Below are 19881 nucleotides of genomic sequence, written 5' to 3'. Positions count from 1 at the left end.
GAAAAACCAAAAAATTATCAGTTAACAAAGTCTACATCATAGGACAAAATCACAAATGGTGAGACTTAAGAATATGCGTAACATGATACGTTTCTTTTACTGCACAAATTCTAAGACCTTTTGCTTTCACCTTCAATTTACATTGATTTCTCTAGTCTTTACTAACCCCAACAAATTTTGTTCATTTTCAACTGAAAACCTACTTCCTCTTTCATCTTCACTTCCCCTTTCTCTCTCCAAATTCCATTATCAAACTAAATTTGCTTATGTGAGAAATCATCAATGGCGTCATCTTTTAGATTTTTTGTCTCTCTTTTTATGATTCAGGTAAGTTTATTCTTTTTCTAATTTAAACCACTAAGAAAAACAACCAATTTTTGATCTTGCAAGTTGAAAAATCATCATTTCATTTCTGGGGTTTTTTTTTAGCAATTATTATGTGGCAATACTTGATTAAAGTTCTGATGATCATCTGTAACTTGCAGTTGGTTTTTCTGGGTTCTTTGATTACTTTACTCAATGCTGATTCTGGGTCTTCCTTGTTTTCTGATGCTATACTTGGGTAAGTTCAATTTTCTCTTAATTTTTTAATTTTTAATTTTTAATTTGGGTTGTTTGATAAATTATGAAATGATTTATAGTCACAATCTTTTTCAATAATGATTATATTGGGGAGAAAAAAATAAAGGAAATTAGCAGTCTGAAATTTAACTAATCGAATTCTGGAAACTAAAGACTTGATTTTGCTTCGTATGATATAATTTTGGCAATAAATAGATTTTGTTTGAATTGTTGATACAATTTCGTTTGAAAATGACAAGTTCTGGAATAAGTTAATGAAATGGCATAGTTTTCCATGAAAATTGTGAAATGCATGATAGCCAGGTTTATAGTTTCACTTACTCCTTATTTGTTTCCAAGTCACAGTAGAAGTTCATATGAATTATCACTGGAGTAAACTGTACTGTTATTTGTTAGAGCAAGCTTGGAATTACAGGAATAAATATGGAGGTAATAGGCATCATTCAGGTGTTAGACTTTAGAGTAAGGTGGCGGTGTATTGGAGGTAGTGGCGATGGTTGTTCGGACTTTGTGGAGGATTCTAATACACCAAATCAGCAGTTAACTATTACATTTTAAGCCATATGAGTGGGAGGAAAGCCTATTACATTCCCTAACTATTTTACATAACAGTTTGCCTCTCCTAGTAGCTTTTAACTTTCTCATTTTCCGAGTGAGGTGAAATAACTAATTGTTTGATACTTTGATACTCCATACTTTTATTGCCAATTATCTCTCTCCCCTGTAGCTTCATCTGAATTTAGATGTTTGTAGTCATCAGAATTTAGATGTTTGTAGCTTATTTTTGTCAATTTGATGGTTGAAAGGTGAATGACATGATAGCCTTCTTGATACAATTGGTCTCTTGTATTGACTCAGGTGATACATGAAACCTTTTGATAGCTAATCATTTCGGTAAATATAGTCTATCATTCAGAATAGAATAAGACTCAGGTGTTGCATGAAACCTTTTGATATTTAATCTTGAGGTGGTTTTCTTAGAACTCAACAGGTTCCGAACTTTGATTCCCCCAATTAACATTTTCTTACTTGAAAGCAAGTAAGAGATACACATCAAACTGGGGTGTTATAGTTGTGAAGGAGACCATTCTATCAAGAAATCTGCCTCGGAGCTCTTAATTATCATCTCCATCTTTATCTAGTGCTTGCTAATAGGTTATCATCAGCATTCCCTGCAACTTATGTTTGTTTGAAAGGCTGGTTATTACCTTCCATATATTACTCATTTCTTTTTGCGCCAGATAAATGCATAAAATGAAAAGTAAGAAGGTAAGGGGGCATGAAAAGTTGATTTATCTATTTTTTGAGTAGCAATCTTGATTTCTTGACTTGCTAGATTTTAAAAAATGTACTCCCTCAACCAAGAAAAAATGGAAAAGGGAAACATGCATGTGGGCATTTTTACTTTAATGATGAGAGAGATAGAGAGCATGTGTTTTATTAAATATCATTGGTCCCACAAAGTGGGGTTGTATATGATAAAAAATAAATAAATGGTTGCTATTAAAGGTATAAAGTAATAGTGAGTAAAACTTAGAATAAATGAATAATAGATGAAAATGGAAAGTGAGTAGAACTTAGGAAAACGGATGAAGTTTAACATTCTATTACATGTGCTATGGAAAGCATGAAATCTAGAGGAATTTATTACGTGTCAAATCTTAATATCTAGGCTATATAATAAGATGAATGACATAATTTGGGCTCTTGTATCTCCTATTCTACAAGATTTTTGTCACTTGTCTAAGCTCTATATATTTAATTTTTCTCAATTGTTACTGTCTGTGTAAAATTTGTAATTTGGTTTTTTTAACTTTGATTTTTAGGAGAAGACATTCTGAAGAATATTGTGCTATGTATGATATTTGTGGAGAGCGTAGTGATGGGAAAGTTTTAAATTGCCCTTACAGCTCACCTTCAAAAAAGGCATGTTATAAAGTTTATTTTTGTGTAAATTATTTGTACCAACCTTGTTGGACTTTTTAGCTGAAAGCCTTTTGTCATCCTTTGCAGCCTGATGATCTCTTTTCGGCAAAAATCCAGAGTTTGTGTCCTACCATTACTGGTAATGTTTGTTGTACAGAACGTCAATTTGACACGTTGCGGTCACAAGTTCAACAGGTAAATTTTTGTCTGGCACTGCGTTCCAGCAGTTAATATAAAATATGTTAAGAGAAGCTTGTTCCTGTATATGATCTGGACCTGGGAGTGCTAATTGTAGGACTTTAAATTTTCTACTGATATGTTGCTTGTTAGTGTCTTATTTAGTTTACTAGTCGTTTGTCAAAAAGGCTCAGCTTTGGATATTTTATTGCAGGCAATTCCTTTATTGGTGGGTTGCCCAGCTTGCTTGAGGAACTTCCTGAATCTTTTTTGCGAGCTTTCATGCTCGCCAAACCAGAGTTTATTTATTAATGTTACATCCATTGGCGAGGTTAGTATCACAAGTTTATTAATCTCTTAGAGCTGCTCTATAGTTTCAATGTCTACATGCATTTGTGCAGTTTGTTTCATGAAAGATCTGTGGTTTAATCTTCAGCCTTCTTCCTCTGGAGGGAGATATTATGCTTTATAAGATATTAATATTCACTGGAGCATGTTCTTTGTACCTTGGAGGTGTAACAGCTGTTTGCCTCGAAGGTGAAGAAGATTAACACTATCATTATAGATTAAGTTTTAACTATATTGCAGGTAAACGGAAACTTGACTGTGGATGGCATTGAATATTATGTATCTGAAGATTTTGGTGAAGGTTTATATAACTCTTGCAAGGATGTAAAATTCGGTAGTATGAACACAAGAGCCATAGATTTTGTTGGGGCTGGTGCAAAAAGTTATAAAGGTGAGGTTGATGAAATACTGTTAGCTTAATTTTTATCCAGTTGTTCAATTTGTAAACTTGCCCTTCCTCTCTGTATCGTGTGGGCCTAGTTACATTTTCTAATGTGTTTTCATATAGTTCTTTACTTCTTTACATCCTAACTAAGTAAACCTCTCAAAGTAACATCCTCTTTTTTCTCCATCCATACCACATTATTTATGAGCTTTGGGATCTGTTACCCAAATGCTGTAAGTCTTATCTAAGCTTTGCACACAGGATAAAGGGTGTAGCCTTTTTGCCTGATTACTAAAGAGTGAAAAAAATATGTGTATATATAAAGATTACCGGAAACATATCCTTATTGTATAGCAAACTCTTCAGTGTCCACAACTGACCAACTGTCCACCAACATTTAGTAGTGTTATTTTCTTACTTTAGGCAGTGGCTGTGAAGCTAAATAGAGCAGACTTGGTTCTTGTTTTAGGACCTGAAAAAGAAAGTAATTTTATGAGAATCCTTTTTCCTGTTCTCCATGTTGCTATTGTGTCTTACTTTGTGTGAGAAGGGGGACTTAATCCCTTTGGATCACCTATGAAGGAACCGTATAACAGAGAATTGGGGGAATACACTACTAATGCCCTTTTTTTATTTATTATTTATAAACAGTATATACCTTAGTATTGATAGAAGAGATTGGGATTTAGCCATTTGTTGGGGCTTCTATTGACCAAGCATGCTCATCTGTGTTACTAGTATCTTTTTCCCCTTTCAATATTATATTTGGAAGTTAAAAACATACTTTTGGCCCTGTTTGGTTTGATGTAAAACATATTCAATGAAAAATTAGTTTTCATAAAAAACAAATTTTCAAGGAAAACCACAATTGCAAATTGGTTTTCCTTTGTTTGGTTCCTTACAAGAAAGTTAAAGAAAAAATAAAAAATAGAAGTGGAAATGTAAGGAAGGATGAGAGGAAAGTAAAAAGGAGGTAAGGAAGGAGGAAAATGGGGCTTCCCTTGTTTTGTAAAGGAAAATGTTTTCCACCATTAAGGATGCGATTTTCCACCATTGGCAAAATGATTTTCCACTTGTTTACAAGCCAAACAAAGGAAAATAGGAAAAAAAAAAAAAAAAAAAAAAAAAAAAAAACGGCTAAATTATTTTCCTTGAAAACATTTTACATCAAACCAAACGGGGCTTTTTTGGGAAAGCTTTTTCTGTTAAGAGAATACTTACTAAACTATATAATTTTCAGAATGGTTTGCCTTCATTGGTCAGAGGGCTGGATCCGGCATGCCTGGATCTCCATATTCCATCAATTTTCAGACTAGCGCTCCTGAATCATCTGGAATACAGATTATGGATGTTTCTACCTACTCCTGCAATGACACTTCGCTGGGCTGCTCATGTGGTGATTGTCCTTCATCACCTGTGTGCTCAAGTTCAGAACCTCCTCATTCACAGACAAAGGATTCCTGCTCAGTTAGGCTGGGTTCATTTGAGGTCCAAATTGATATTAAAACAATGACCCTAGCTTTACTTTTTTCATTGAATCAATTGATCAAGCTTTCATATTTACTACTTTGGGTGTTTTGCCACCGGTGAAGTTATTGTGACCGACTCTGTTATTTAATACATGCATCATTTTGACTTTTATGTTTGCCAATGCACAAAGTTAACCATTTATTACTTAGAAATATATATTGTTATAAAAAGATGATCTTTTATAATTATACATCAAGATCACACAATAATTATAATAGTGACATTTATAAACACCAAAATGATGCATGTATTGAGAAACGGAAGAAGTATATATTGTTTATTTTACCTTCTGGCTCATATAGATTTGGTAATTAATAATACTTGCAGGTGAAATGCATTGACTTGTCAATGGCCATCGTCTATATTCTGTTAGTTTCTGCTTTTCTTGGATGGGGGTTCTTTTACCGTAGAACAGAAAGAACTGGTCTTGCATCTACTACGACGCCTTTGTTGAGTAAAGTAGATTCCTTTGGTGAGGCAAATGATGACACCCCTAACGTGAAGGTTAATTCCGACCATTTGTCTATACTACTTTTCACTGGGGACTGGGGAAACCTTTTCACCTCTAACTACTTTTGAGCATTATTATCAAATTCTAGCTGCTTACAGCCTTCCATAACTGTAGTAGTGTAGAACTGTAGATCAATATGTTTGTGCCTAATTTCATGGTTACTTATAAGGTGGAGTTTGATGCGGTTTTCTTTCCCTTTTTTTTGCTATTTGGTTAACTGACATTATTGTTATAGCAGTAATTTGCTTGTCTTTGATCTGTAAGTAGTTATGTGTCCAGTCCATCAGCTTAAATTGTTTTATTTTTTAACTCTGCATTTCATACCATATCTGCATGGTCAAAATTTTTTCCTTTTGTATAATCTGCCATACTATACCATACTTTTTTTCTTGATACTTGATTCTTTTCCAAGCGTTATCTTGTAATTTAGTAGCTTTAATAATTATTTTCTTATATCGTGCTCATTGTCTATGACTAGGATACTGAGAAAGCGCTGCAGTCTCAGTCTACTGTTCAAGGATTTATGATTGATGCTTTTAGGTTAGCAATGCGGATAATTTTTTTCCACCCTGAACAGTCAAGGCATATATATCATTGATTCAACTATTTCATTATGAACCTATTGCAGGAAATATGGACTTTGGGTTGCAAGGAATCCTACCCTTGTGCTGTGCTCCTCTGTCGCCGTAGTTCTTATACTTTGCTTGGGTTTACTACGTTTCAAGGTCGAGACTCGACCTGAGAAGGTATGTTATTCTCTCTCTCTTTTTAAACTTTGTGTTCTTCCTCTTTATATTAGTCATACAGAATCCCAAATTATATTCTGGATTAGTTTATTAAGGAGGCTGAATATGTACGAAAGCATAGCACAATTTCACTCTTAACCTTTTTTCTTTTCTAATTTTTGCATATCTATTCATACATCTCTCTTAACAGCTTCCTAGTTACAAGGTTTTTTTTTTTTGGGAGAACGTTACAAGAATTTCGGTGGCTTAAGAAAACATGTTAATTGCTTTGTATATTATTTTTATTATTGTCTGTATTGGCAACATCATAATTTTCTTTAGATGCTTCTTTTGTTCTAGTTATGGGTTGGTCCTGGAAGCAAGGCAGCAGAAGAGAAGCACTTTTTTGACACTCACTTAGCTCCTTTCTATAGAATTGAACAGGTATGAGACATTGAGACCTCTGTTTTATATTGTGGCAGACTTGTAGTAGTATTAGAGACATGTAAACGTATATATGCACCTTGTTTTCTATCTTTATGGTTTACTTAGTCATTCCTTAATTCACAAACCTGATAGAATTAAAATAACTATGCATCATGTAATGTGTCTGTTCTGCTTGGAGAGACATTGGATTCATGCTGAATTTTCATTGAGTACCTGGCACCAGAAATTGGTTTTTTTTTTTTCCTCTTTCATGCTTAGGATATAGAAACTCTGCGTATCAGAGGATACAATACTACTTTGGAAAATTTATAGTGCAACTTAAGGGTTTAGAATTGGCATTTACATTTGCAAACTGAAGTTGAATGGTTCACTATTTTCAGCTTATATTGGCAACCAGGCCAGATCCGCAAAATGGGAAATCTTCCAGTATAGTAACAGAGGATAATATACAGTTGCTTTTTGATATACAACAGAAGGTATAAATGACTTTTAGTTGCAGTTTGCATACCTATTAAGATGTCTATTAGTGTATCTCACTCTCTCTTGATGTTTTCGATTAACTTTTTTGCTTCAGGTTGATGAACTGAAAGTGAATTATTCAGGATCAATGGTGTCTTTGTCTGATATTTGTTTGAAACCTCTAGGGGAGGATTGTGCCATCCAGAGTATCCTTCAGGTTGATTGAAAACTTTAATTATAATGTGTCATGTTTTGCCACTGATATATATCATCCATCACATTCAGACATTATCAATTTGCTTATTTATCATTTGGCTTGGAATTCTGGATCCTTTAAACTTGATGTAGGGTCTCTATTTCAGCATTGCTGTGCATCTCTTCACTTTACTAGATATAATACAACTATTTTTTTATGTAACTTCCATCTTATCTTTCTATATGATAGTATTTCCAGATGGATCCTGACAATTATGATGAATTTGGAGGAATCCAGCATCTTTTGTATTGCTTTCAGGTATTCACTTTGTGAACCCCCTTGTAGTTGTAATCTTTTGGTATTGTTTGCAGAGGGTATGGCCAAGTGGTTGCATTTGCTACTCAAGCAGTGGAATTTTCTATTTTAAGAATATTACATTTGCTTAATTTGTTGAAAGTGCCTGAAGACTCTGGGTGAAATTATGAAAAAATGTCACTGTTTCTACCTTTAACATACTGAACATATATTAACACTTCTTTGGGGCATGACGACATGTATCCTGTCACAGCATTTTACATCCACTGACTCATGTTTGAGCGCTTTTAAAGCACCCCTTGACCCCAGCATTGCCTTAGGGGGATTTTCCGGGAATAATTATTCTGAGGTAATTTCTTTATCAACTCTTAACATTGCTGAACTGAAGGTATAATAGACTGATCGTTTGTTGTTCAAATGTCAGGCTTCTGCATTTGTGGTAACTTACCCAGTCACTAATATGGTTGATGAGTCAAGTGATGCAAATGGGAAAGCTGTGAAATGGGAAAGGGCTTTCATTAAACTGGCCAAGGTCTGACCATTAGCTCCTTTTTACAGCATTAGAAGTCTCTCTTCAGCTTACATTTTCTTCTCATGTAAAAGGTCCATAGTTTAGAAATATCTTTAGCGGAATTTGAGATAGAAGGGAAAAAACGTTAAAAATAGTACTATTTTTTTCCACATATGCTCAAGTTTATACCATGTACTATAGTACTGGTTGAATTTCTGCTTAACATATCTGAGGTTGCAAGCTTTGACTCTTGATCCATTTCCCATTACAGGAGGAACTGTTACCTATGGTGCAGTCTAGCAATCTCACTTTATCTTTTTCTTCTGAAAGCTCAATTGAAAATGAACTAAAACGAGAGAGCAGTGCTGATGTTATAACAATTTTAGTAAGTTCTTCAGATATCAAAATTTTCCTTGTGAACTTTGGATATTTTACGAAAATTATATCATTTAAGAAAAACGGGGTTGTGACTAACTTGTTTTGCAATTTGTTTAATCTGTATCAGATAAGCTATCTTGTGATGTTTGCTTATATATCACTTACTCTGGGAGACAAACCACATTTGTCCTCTTTTTACATTTCATCCAAGGTATGCATTCAATTGTAAATTTTTAGTTAGTCCCATAAATTACACTAGCATAATACCTTTAATTCTCCAATATCTGAATTGTCATTATTATACAACACAACCGAAGGTCCTTTTAACTTTTTAGCTTCATTGGAGGGGTTTTGTGAACACTTCATGCTTTTTGTCCACAATGTCCATAATAAAATCCTCAATGTCCATATCCATGTTGAGTGTCAAGTATCCAACATGGGTACTGGAGGGCAAGCAAAGATTTTGGTTAACATAGGTTGTGCATAGAGTCTGGTGAACTAAATACTAGCAAGTAATTTGATTTTTGTTACTATTACAGGCTTTACTTGGACTTTCAGGAGTTGTGGTTGTTATATTGTCTGTTCTTGGCTCAGTTGGTTTCTTCAGCGCCTTCGGAGTGAAGTCAACTTTAATAATAATGGAAGTCATCCCCTTTCTTGTTTTGGCTGTAAGTTGACTGATCATTTGATATATAAATATGATATGCTTTGGATTCACAACGTGTGTCTGAGTGTTTGTTTATCTTCTCATCTTCATTGTTTCTTCTTGGAAGTAAATTTATGTATGACTACCACTATATGATTTGTTAGTGTCTGTTATTCTTTTAAGGTTGAGTACAGTAAAAATCAAAATTATGATACATGTATATGACAATTCTGGATGTTGATGATGATATATTCCAATTGATCATCATGAATTCATTTGACAAGGGATGCAATCTACAGGTTTGCATAGATAATTGAAGCATTATCTTGCATTGTACTGTGAAAGGATGAATCAAAATGCCATTTATCTGGCAAAATGTTGCTTTCTTGTTGAGCATAATCATGTTAATAATTTCAATATAGTTGTCATGAAGTAATTTGAACCCTTAACTTTGTGTCATTAAGTCTTTATCATTTGGATGGAGAGACAAAATGAATCTTGTCATTTGTATCATCAAGCGTTTGTAATTGTAATAGACTAACCTAAGGAGGGGTAGTATGGGTATTCTAGTAATATTACTTAACTAGTACTAGGTTAATAGTCCTAAGTATAAATAGAGAGGGAGGGGAAAGAAAATGTTTAGCAGAAACTTGTGTTTAAGTGAAACCTGCTGTAGACTAGATAATCGGGTTTGCTTGAATGTAACAGTAAACGATTATAGAGGAAAGCTTAGGATATTTGATTGATATTTGTAAATAACGGCTACAAGGAAACTGAGGCCTAAGCTTAAAGCTTGACCCTTTGGAGAATACTACAACTACTACTACTACTCTACTACTATCTTCACCAACAACATGAATCCTACTATTGCATTGCTACCTCTTATATATCAAGCTCTCCCTCACACAAAAGTACCCTAAAAATTAAAGAACTTTGTCATGTACTGCCAAGGTGGCTTTCACCCACAAAATCAGTTGCCACACTCCTTAGTGGATTATTAAAACTTTTTGTCTTCTTGCTGCTACCAACTACTGCTGCTGCTGCTCTTGTCTTTTGGTCTTGTGCTAGTGCCTTCTCTCATAAACCCGGATTGGTTGTTGCTCGAGTGGACCGACCGGATTCATAGCAAAACCTTTGAGAGTCATGGCCTCAAGCCATTGTTAGTGAGTGATAGCCTCAAGCTATTATGAGAGTGATAGTTTAAAGCTATTAACCCTATCATTTTGTAACCCTTCCACCACTGTCAATCAATATTAAAGCTTCCACCTTTATTAATTGCTAGTTACAATCTGAATTTCCAAGTCTGAAAACCTGCCTATAACAACTTGCATTGCTGTTATATTGGTTTTGTTGTGTGACTGATCTGAGTCCATTGCAGTAATCTGTATATTGGCAGTCAATTTGGTGTGAAAATTTACTCCAGATAAATGTATATAGCTTTGTAGCATTCTTGTCTCATGTTGGATTATAGGTTCATGATATACTCTTGTTTACTATATTTCGATCTTCACAATTTTTATTTTCATCTATGCAAATGTTCTGTCATGATTTTCCAACCTATTGTCATTTACTACGCATCTTTCTATGATGCCTGAATTGATAGTAAAATCTACTTTTACATAGGCTTTGTCTATTTCAGGATAGCCTTTGTTGTTTACATACCTTGTTGCAAATTTTTGATCTTCCATGTGCTTATAATGCTAACATTTCTTTTCTATTTACTTTCCTTTACCTTCATGGTTTAAGGGTGTAAAGTGCTCTCTACATAATTTATGCATTTAGTCTCTCAATCTTTTGTTGACAGGTTGGAGTTGATAACATGTGCATATTGGTACATGCTGCAAAACGGCAGTCAATTGAAATATCCTTAGAAGAACGAATAAGCAATGCCCTTGTTGAAGTTGGTCCCTCCATAACACTTGCTAGTTTATCTGAGGTGTTGGCATTTGCAGTGGGAGCTTTTATCACTATGCCAGCATGCCGTGTTTTTTCTATGTTTGCAGGTTTGATTGGTTCTGATTTAATTATTTTAAATTTTTATTTAGTCTGTAAGTTAATTTGTTCAATTGATCGATACAACTGTGTCCATCTCTGTAGCTTTGGCCGTCTTTCTGGACTTTCTTCTTCAACTCAGTGCTTTTGTTGCACTAATAGTTTTGGACTTCAAGAGAGCTGAAGACTTCAGAATTGACTGTTTCCCATGCATAAGAATTTCATCAGCATCTGTGGAATTAAACAGAGGTTCAAAAAGATCAATTCAATTGCATTTCTGATTCGACTGTTGATTAAATTATTCTCTAAATGACGGGTTTGGTCTGTTATTTGCATTCATCGTATAATTGAGCTGATGTATGTATTTATATGTATGACACAGAGATTCATCAGAGACCTCCAGGACTGCTTACTCGATATATGAAGGTATGCTTAAAAATTAGAGGAGAGGCTACAAGTATGCAAAGCTTTGATGTGCTAGAGAGGCTTTAAGTATTATGGTGTCTGTGTCCCCTACTTGGCATCCCCTTCACCCTCCATATATAAAAGAAAAGAAAAACATATGGGATTTGCCTGCTTTGTGGATCTGTATATTATTGAACTTTCCTATTTTTTATGTCCTCCAAGATTCCGTTGTGGAATTGAGCACAACCTGTATACTTACATGATGACAGATCCTTGGTCTTTGTAGTTAATAGATATTTGTCTTATGTAGATTTTTAATTTTTGGAAGTTGAAATGATCATCAAAGTAACTCAATATCGTTTAAACACTCTAGCAAACGGCTTCCTTTCTTTCATGTGATTGTTTTTTTTTTTTTTTTTTTTTTTTTGAGGAAATGATTGTATTTTGCTTTCTTCAGTGCAGTTTGTCAAGTTTGATGATTGAACTTTGATTGCAGACATTGATGATATAACAACTTCATTTCATAGTTGCCTTTGGCTTTAGCTCTTGTCAATTTGCAGAAGCTAACAATTTAGATTATTTGAAGAGACTTGTCGGGGATAATATTTATTTTTGAAAGTCCCTTCTATCATTCTGCAGGAAATTCATGCACCCATTCTTTTACATCGTGGAGTTAAAGTACTTATTCTTGCTCTATTTTCTGGTTTGGCTTTAGCAGGCATCGTAAGTTGTACTCATCAAAATTTCAATTTCTAAGTTGATTGAAGTTGTGAACTACGCATCCATCTACCTGCAACTTCATTTGAAATATTCTATAACATTTCTATTCTTTTCTGTGTAGGCTTTGTGCCCCAGGATTGAGCCAGGTTTAGAGCAACAGATTGCTCTTCCTCGGGATTCATATCTTCAGGTCTTTCTGTGCTTATCAAGTTCCTTGATGTTTTATGTTATCTTATCCCACTGCCTACTTTTCCTGGTCTCACTAGTTCACTTGTGGTTGCAGGGCTATTTTAATAATATTTCAGAGCATCTCAGAGTTGGACCTCCCCTGTATTTTGTTGTAAAGGATTATAACTACAGGTATTTGTTATGTTTCTCATTAGGCATGTACTCATGCACTAGAACATATTTCATGGAGAAGTTTTCAATTTTCCTATATCAGCGGATTTTTTGGGGCTTTTATTTAAATAGATTTAAATAAACAGAACCATTTTCAACATTACAACAGTCAAATCATCTTTCTTTTCCAAACTGCATGAAGTTACCCCCACAGAATGAGGCTGCACACAACCCATTTCAGACAAAGCTGAGCCTCAGAGAGTTCAGAGATAGAACCCAAGAAGGAGAGCAGATAATAGCCTTTTTCTCCTCATGAAGTGAATTATAATTGCTTCACAGACTATAATCCTTTTCTAAAGGACACCTTCTGCTAGAATCCCTCTTTGGTTGTTGCTTATGAAGAATTTAATGCTTTAGGAGGTGCTTTTGTCATCCCATAATCATTATTTACTTTAATTTTTCTGAGAAACTTACAAAAACCTTTGAGAGAAAATGATCCACTCATATTAATTGCTATATCTCGTCATTCCCCTCAAGGTTAACCACAGTCCACAGCGGAGGAAAACCTTCCAAGAGAAGGCCCGTTAACCACTAGTTATCCTTGAGAAGTTGAGAACAACTGTGAACTTTAATACATGCAACCCTTCTATGATGGATTTCTTGGGATATTGGAAAGTTACCTGTTATAGGATTAAGGCTTTGATTGATTGATTGGAAAGTTACCTGTTAGGCTTTCTAAAAATTAGAAACAGTGTCGCTATTGTATATGATGGTACCTCAGCTTATAATTTTTAGTTAATAGAGAGTCACCGTCTCAAGTTTCAAGTGACAATGCATTATGCTAACAATGGATGCTTGACAAACTATTAATTGGTATCTAGGACTCGAGGCTGAATGCTAATCACCTTTGTAAGTGATATCTTAGTTTAGTAATATATATTTCAATGAAAGATTACCTTTCTATTTGCTATATTCTAATTAGCATAGTATGTTTTATGTAAATTTTCATAAAGATGTATGTTTCATATATTTGCAGTTCTAATTCAAGGCATACAAATCAATTGTGTTCAATTAGCAAGTGTGACTCGAATTCTCTTCTAAATGAGGTAACTTTTCAACTTAAGTCTTTGGTAGAATATACTTCGTATTTAGCATATTGGCAGGTGTCCTCAGGTTAAGCTTAGCTATGTTTTTAGCAAAATTTTTTTATTTTATTTTTTACTTTTTTTATGTAGATGTGATACTAACTGCTTTTATAATATTGAAATTGATGCAATATGAAAGTTTTAATGTGTGCTTCTTGCATATGAAACTTCTTCCCCCTTGTCATTTTCTTTTTATTCAGCTTGGATAGGTGAAATCCCCATTTCCTTTTGCTGATTTTGTGTTGTCTCCACCTTTTTAATAGTGTGCTTCATTAAAGTGTGTTTTTACTTCTATTGATATTCATCATTATGGCTACACCCTCTGCATATATGTTTGCTGATCTGTTTTAACATGCACTTTTTGCCTAAATCCAACGTACTTTATTACCACTTTTCTGTTCTGCTTACTTTATTATGTGTTCTTTCATAGTTACCATGTTGCTTTAACAAATGGATTTAGTGGTTAAATGGTTGCAGATATCAAGAGCATCTTTGACACCAGAATCTAGCTACATTGCAAAGCCAGCAGCCTCATGGCTTGATGATTTTCTAGTGTGGCTATCACCTGAAGCTTTTGGTTGTTGCCGAAAGTTTGTTAATGGTAGCTATTGCCCTCCTGATGATCAGGTTGGTGTTTCTTTCAAACCACCCTTCTCCCACACCCCCCCCCCCCAACCAAAATGGCCACAAAAGTATTTAGGTTTGCGTCAAATTGACATCAAGCGACTGGCTTTTAGGTTTTCACCAATTGGAGAATCTGTTGGCAGAGAGAAGGCTAAACTTAAGTCATAAAGTAATGAGTGTGTAGATCCACAAAGTTGATATTCTAGACATTAGACTTAGATTAGTAAATATTTTTATTTTATAATTGAGAGCAGACAACCTCATAAATACTCAACTTGTTCTTGTACAATGGGGAATGCATTTCTTAGGAAGGATTTGTCAATAAAATTGATTTTGCTTCTAGTTGTTTCTTTTACTAGTATTTCTTATTAATGTATCTTAATTTGCTCTCCAGCCTCCATGCTGTTCACCTGACGAAGGGCCTTGTGGTTATGGGGGAGTTTGCAAAGATTGTACTACAGTAATGAAGTTTTTCTTTATGCCTAATAAAAATTAATTGCCAATTTCTTTAGTCATAAATTATTTTACCAAGTGTACTAGTATGAACTTAACATGTTGAATTTCTTGCAGTGCTTTCGCCACTCAGAACTTCACAACGATCGTCCTTCTACTACACAGTTTAGAGAAAAGCTCCCGTGGTTCCTCGATGCATTGCCTTCTGCTGATTGTGCTAAGGGGGGTCATGGAGCCTACTCTACTAGTCTGGACTTGAATGGTCTACTATTCTCTCTTCCTTTCTTCCTAGTCACCTTTGCCATCTACTATGCATGATTTGTGAAATGTCTCTCAAATTATAAGTTCCAGGATTGAAAATCTGTTTGTTGAAACCTGAACCAGGTTATGAGAGCGGTGTTATTAGAGCATCTGAGTTTCGAACGTATCACACACCAGTCAACAGACAGGTTAGTTCATGTCTACAGTGTGACATAACTGATAGTTTCTTGGCCTAATAGGGCATTTGTAATTGTCAAGATCCCTCAAGCCATTTGATTCATTTTCAATGACAGAGTGACTACGTTAATGCACTCCGTGCTGCCCGTCAGTTCAGCTCAAAAATTTCTGATTCGCTGGAGGTATAAACATACATTTTTATTTTATTTTTGGTTTTCTTCTTTCTCCTTTAGTCCTTCAGGGATAGAATGACATCCTCTTTATGTAAAAAGCTTCATTGTGGGGAAAATTTTTCATCTTTGTGTTTCTCATGGTATTACTGGATGTATGATAATTTTGCAGATGGATATCTTTCCATATTCAGTCTTCTACATATATTTTGAGCAATATCTGGACATTTGGAGAACTGCTGTCATCAACCTAGCTATTGCCCTTGGTTAGTATTTTAAAAGTGCTTCTAAAAGCTTTTGGCTTTATTATTAACATAAATCTTGTCACCTTGTGGAATAGTATCACAAGTTTATACATCCCTCTCTTCATTTGTTTCTCTCTGAATTGCAATATGAATATGGAGTTGCGAAGCTTATACTTTCCTTGTTAACTATTATAAATGTTGTTGTCAGCAAATCAAATTTGAGAAAGACACTTAATGATTATCAACCTGAAACAAATTTTATATGCTTTGGATATTTTTCTCTATTGGCTGATGTCTTAGTCTCTTGTTGGTCTTTCTCTAATACCAACTATAGAGATCTATATTCTATACTATTTGGTATTCGATATAAGAGGTCATATTGAGAGTTAAATTATTAGCAATGTAAACAATCACGTATACACACATCAACACATGAAAGTAAGGATAAGGCAAAAAGTCTTACTTCCAGGGCCAAAAAAAAAAAAGAAAGAAATGATTTAGATGTTATTATATTAAAAACCTATTACTTATAGACTTCTAATCGATGGTCTTATATAATTGAAAAGTTTAGTGTTTCATTTCTTTGATTATGTTGTTTTAGTCCTCTCATTCAGTTTATATGCATATGGCCTTAGTTTAGACATCACACAGTGCTTCTCAAGAATTACTCAGTGATGTGTCAATTGTTACCACAGGTGCTGTTTTCATTGTGTGCCTATTCATAACTTCCAGGTAAGAAGCCTGAAATCCCTGCACTTTTGGTCCTTTCTGCCTATTTATGCAAGTATTCAACTTTCTTCCTTTCATAAGGCTCATTGCACATTATTTTTGTAATTTATTTTTTTCAACTGCAGTTTGTGGAGTTCAGCCATCATTTTGCTTGTTCTGGCCATGATAGTGGTGGATCTCATGGTATAATATACTAATATTGCCTTAGAAATTAACAGTCTTGAAATCCTACATTGTTCTCTTACATGCACGTGAAAATTTTGTTTTGCTATACTTGGTCTTCTGAAGTTTCTATAACTTGGATTGTTAAAGCTTGTGGGCTGTGTTGCAGTATGTTAATGGTTAGAATCTGTAAGCCCACTTGTGGAGTTGCATCATTGTTGACTTAATTACTTCATAAACTAAACCAACACTGGCATTATCTTTATCAAAAGGACTTGAATGCTTTGCTTATTTTAGGTGTTAAAGCCAGTATTCAGATATTCATATGTTTTTTTCTGAACTAACTTTTGATATTTACTTACCCCATATCTGTTATATGATGGAAAATGCAGGGTGTTATGGCTATCCTGGGTATCCAACTGAATGCTGTATCTGTTGTCAATCTTATCATGTCAATAGGAATTGCTGTTGAGTTCTGTGTTCATATAACACATGCATTTTCGGTAAATTTCTCAGAATATTTGTTCTTATGGTGATTGACCCTTCTAAAACTAGTTAAATTGAATTAGGAAGGCTCACGGATTCAGTTTCCTCCCTTCATAGTTTTCCATATTTTTTTTTATGATTCTCAAGTAGCTGGATTATATTCAGGTCAGCCACGGTGACAGAAACCAGCGAGCAAAGGAGGCGCTTGGTACCATGGGAGCTTCTGTTTTCAGGTAAAACGCTCCTGTATTTATCTTTTTTTTTTTTTTTTTTTTTTTTTTGGACATTTCATGTCAATGACTTGTAATCGTTCATGGGTATTGGACATTCCTCAGTCAGCCTCACATGCATCACCTTTTTTTGTATTCTGTGATTCCTTTATTACTAATTACTAGAATACATCATATGATCATATTAAGCCAAATATAGATATGACTTATGACTTTATGAGCTCTCAACCATTGATTAAAGTCAAATCTCTTGTCGTTACACAAATTCTTCTACTTGATACCTATTTTTGCTTCTTTTGCAGTGGAATCACATTGACTAAGCTGGTTGGAGTTATCGTACTATGCTTTGCAAGATCAGAGATTTTTGTGGTCTATCATCTATCTGTGATCTATCGCTATTCCATTTTATGAAATGGGTGACAACCTGATGAATGATCATATAACTGTATGTATATACATATTTGCAGGTTTATTACTTTCAAATGTACTTGGCATTAGTTATCATTGGTTTCCTGCACGGGCTCATCTTTTTGCCTGTAAGTTGCAGTCTTCTCAATCCTTTCATACAACCTCTGCTGCATACTTAACTATCTAATTTGCAGGTATTGCTAAGTCTGATTGGCCCACCTGCCTGTGGACAGAATGTTAGATGCTCACAGTCGATCTAATTGGATATCTGTTATATAGACTGTGCTTTCATTTTAGCAAGAGAACCTTGATTAGCAGTTGCTCATACTTTTCTAACCTATCTCTTAGCGTGGCCATTGCGAACTACTAGGATTTTAGGATTCTAGCTGCTGCTCCATCATTAAATGAAAACTCACCTAACTAATATGCTCTACTTTGCACATTGTGGATCTTGTATTGATGGAGAGAACTATTAATTTTGTAAATAATTTGCTTGTACTTAAAGCAACATGGACTAGTATCAGTAGTATGTATGACTCATTATGGTATCTGTTATAATATAATTCAGATACTGTATCTCGAAGGCAAACAATATTTTACCATGCACTGAGAGTTCTAATTACTGCCTGCATCCCCCCTCCGCGCGTGCCCCGCCCCCTCCCGTTTTCATTTATGAATTTCCTGTAAACTTTTATAACATGTTTAAGTCTATATTAGTAAATATTCATTTTTGTATCATTAGGTGTTTATTTTTTTTAACAAGGAGTTTCTTTGTTCAAATTAATATATTTTCTAAATTGTATTTTTAAAAATGAGAACAAATTTATTAATAAGGATTACTGCATTGAAATCATTTTAATAGAAGGAAGTATTGCATCACCAAACGTTCATTTTTGTTTATTCATATATCAACAGATGTTCATTTTTATATCATCAAATGTTCATTTCAAGAGCTATGTAATATAGTGAGATGTATGCAAATACATTACGTCTTAGAATTATATTTATTTAAATAAAACATTGTTAAAAAATAATTTCCAACATAAAATAAATTAAATCTAATTACAATAATAATAAATTTCCATATTATTACGTGCAACTGTTTCATAAACATGAAAGTGAACCATTTAATCCTAAATGTACATATGTGTTTTGTAAAATGAACATTCTTTGTTACATTTGGTATATATAATAAAGTGTGTATAGACATATATCCTCCTTGTTCCAAATTTAATCATATGATATTTGTGTATCTTTCATAAAAAATACATAATATGAGCACAATATATATCACTCTCAACTTCCTTACTTGAGTATCCAGTACAATAAGAGATCAAGCTATTTTTTTTTTATAAGAAAATAATAACAACGATGAACATATACCAAACAAAAGTATGTGAAATCTAAGGATTCAAAATTGAACATTTACGCATAAAAAACGATTACGAATTCAAAAATGAACACACTTATTAGATATCTTTCAATACGAAAATGAAAAAGTGTATAAAATTTAAATGAACATGTATTAAATTCTAAATGAACATTTATATATTATTATGAAAAGAACATATATCAAAATCCAAATTAATATCTAGTAATATGTAAATGACCATTAATTAATAATCCAATATGTCAAAATACAACTTAATATATGTATTGATATTATGTGAATGAAATACCACAAGATTATATTAGATTTTAGGAAAATTTGAAAAATACCACCAACAATTGTTCAAAACTTTAAAAATTACCACCTGTTTTCCCAACTCCTCTATAGTGACGTCATAGTGGGCCCCACTCTTCAATTTTCCTCCTTTTCCCCTTCTCTTCTTTCGATTCTCACCTTTGTTTTTCCCTCTTCTTCCCTTTCTCTACTTAATTTGCGAAAAAATTGCGATTGATGCGGCAATTAGGGTTTTAATTCACCATTTTTACTCATGCCAAACAACAATGCAACACCGATTTCATAATTATGTTATTAAAAGGTGAAAATAGAGGTGAGAATCGAGAGAAGTGAAAGGGAAAAGGAGGGAAATTGAATAGTGAGGCCCACTATGACGTCATTGGGCAAAAAGGTGGTAATTTTTAAGGTATTGTAGAATAGTTGGTGGTAAAATAAAATAAAATAAAATAAAACTGTTGGTGGTTATGTAAAAAAATGAGTATAATTGTTTGTGGTATTTTTCAAATTTTCCTATA

At 33.9% G+C, this 19881-nt stretch overlaps 1 protein-coding gene across 1 annotated transcript; it reads left to right on the top strand.

Annotated features, from left to right (window-relative positions):
• The first annotated feature begins 77 nt into the window (after positions 1 to 77).
• Positions 78 to 18313, top strand: LOC110734198 (Niemann-Pick C1 protein-like). Its single transcript, XM_021914253.1, has 39 exons — positions 78 to 327; positions 486 to 562; positions 2409 to 2508; positions 2596 to 2703; positions 2900 to 3016; positions 3274 to 3424; positions 4659 to 4906; positions 5276 to 5452; positions 5938 to 5999; positions 6088 to 6205; positions 6545 to 6628; positions 7012 to 7107; positions 7206 to 7307; positions 7536 to 7604; positions 7855 to 7950; positions 8026 to 8133; positions 8384 to 8497; positions 8618 to 8701; positions 9030 to 9158; positions 10941 to 11139; positions 11234 to 11377; positions 11511 to 11554; positions 12173 to 12256; positions 12375 to 12443; positions 12537 to 12613; positions 13629 to 13698; positions 14215 to 14364; positions 14756 to 14821; positions 14932 to 15076; positions 15199 to 15263; positions 15369 to 15434; positions 15595 to 15688; positions 16363 to 16399; positions 16522 to 16579; positions 16951 to 17061; positions 17210 to 17277; positions 17577 to 17643; positions 17742 to 17810; positions 17877 to 18313. The coding sequence occupies exons 1-39, from the start codon at positions 283 to 285 to the stop codon at positions 17940 to 17942; spliced, it is 3834 nt and encodes a 1277-aa protein (XP_021769945.1). The 5' UTR covers positions 78 to 282; the 3' UTR covers positions 17943 to 18313.
• Positions 18314 to 19881: the final 1568 nt, after the last annotated feature.

The sequence above is a fragment of the Chenopodium quinoa genome, unplaced genomic scaffold (genome assembly GCF_001683475.1).
Source record: "Chenopodium quinoa cultivar QQ74 unplaced genomic scaffold, ASM168347v1, whole genome shotgun sequence".
Taxonomy (NCBI): domain Eukaryota; kingdom Viridiplantae; phylum Streptophyta; class Magnoliopsida; order Caryophyllales; family Amaranthaceae; genus Chenopodium; species Chenopodium quinoa.
This window is presented reverse-complemented; position numbering and strand designations above follow the sequence as displayed.

Coding starts and splice junctions, on each gene's coding strand:
- LOC110734198 (XM_021914253.1), top strand. CDS start 283: ATGGCGTCATCTTTTAGATTTTTTGTCTCTCTTTTTATGATTCAG. Junction 7,951..8,025: donor CCGGGAATAATTATTCTGAG/GTAATTTCTTTA, acceptor TTCAAATGTCAG/GCTTCTGCATTTGTGGTAAC. Junction 8,498..8,617: donor CTGATGTTATAACAATTTTA/GTAAGTTCTTCA, acceptor AATCTGTATCAG/ATAAGCTATCTTGTGATGTT.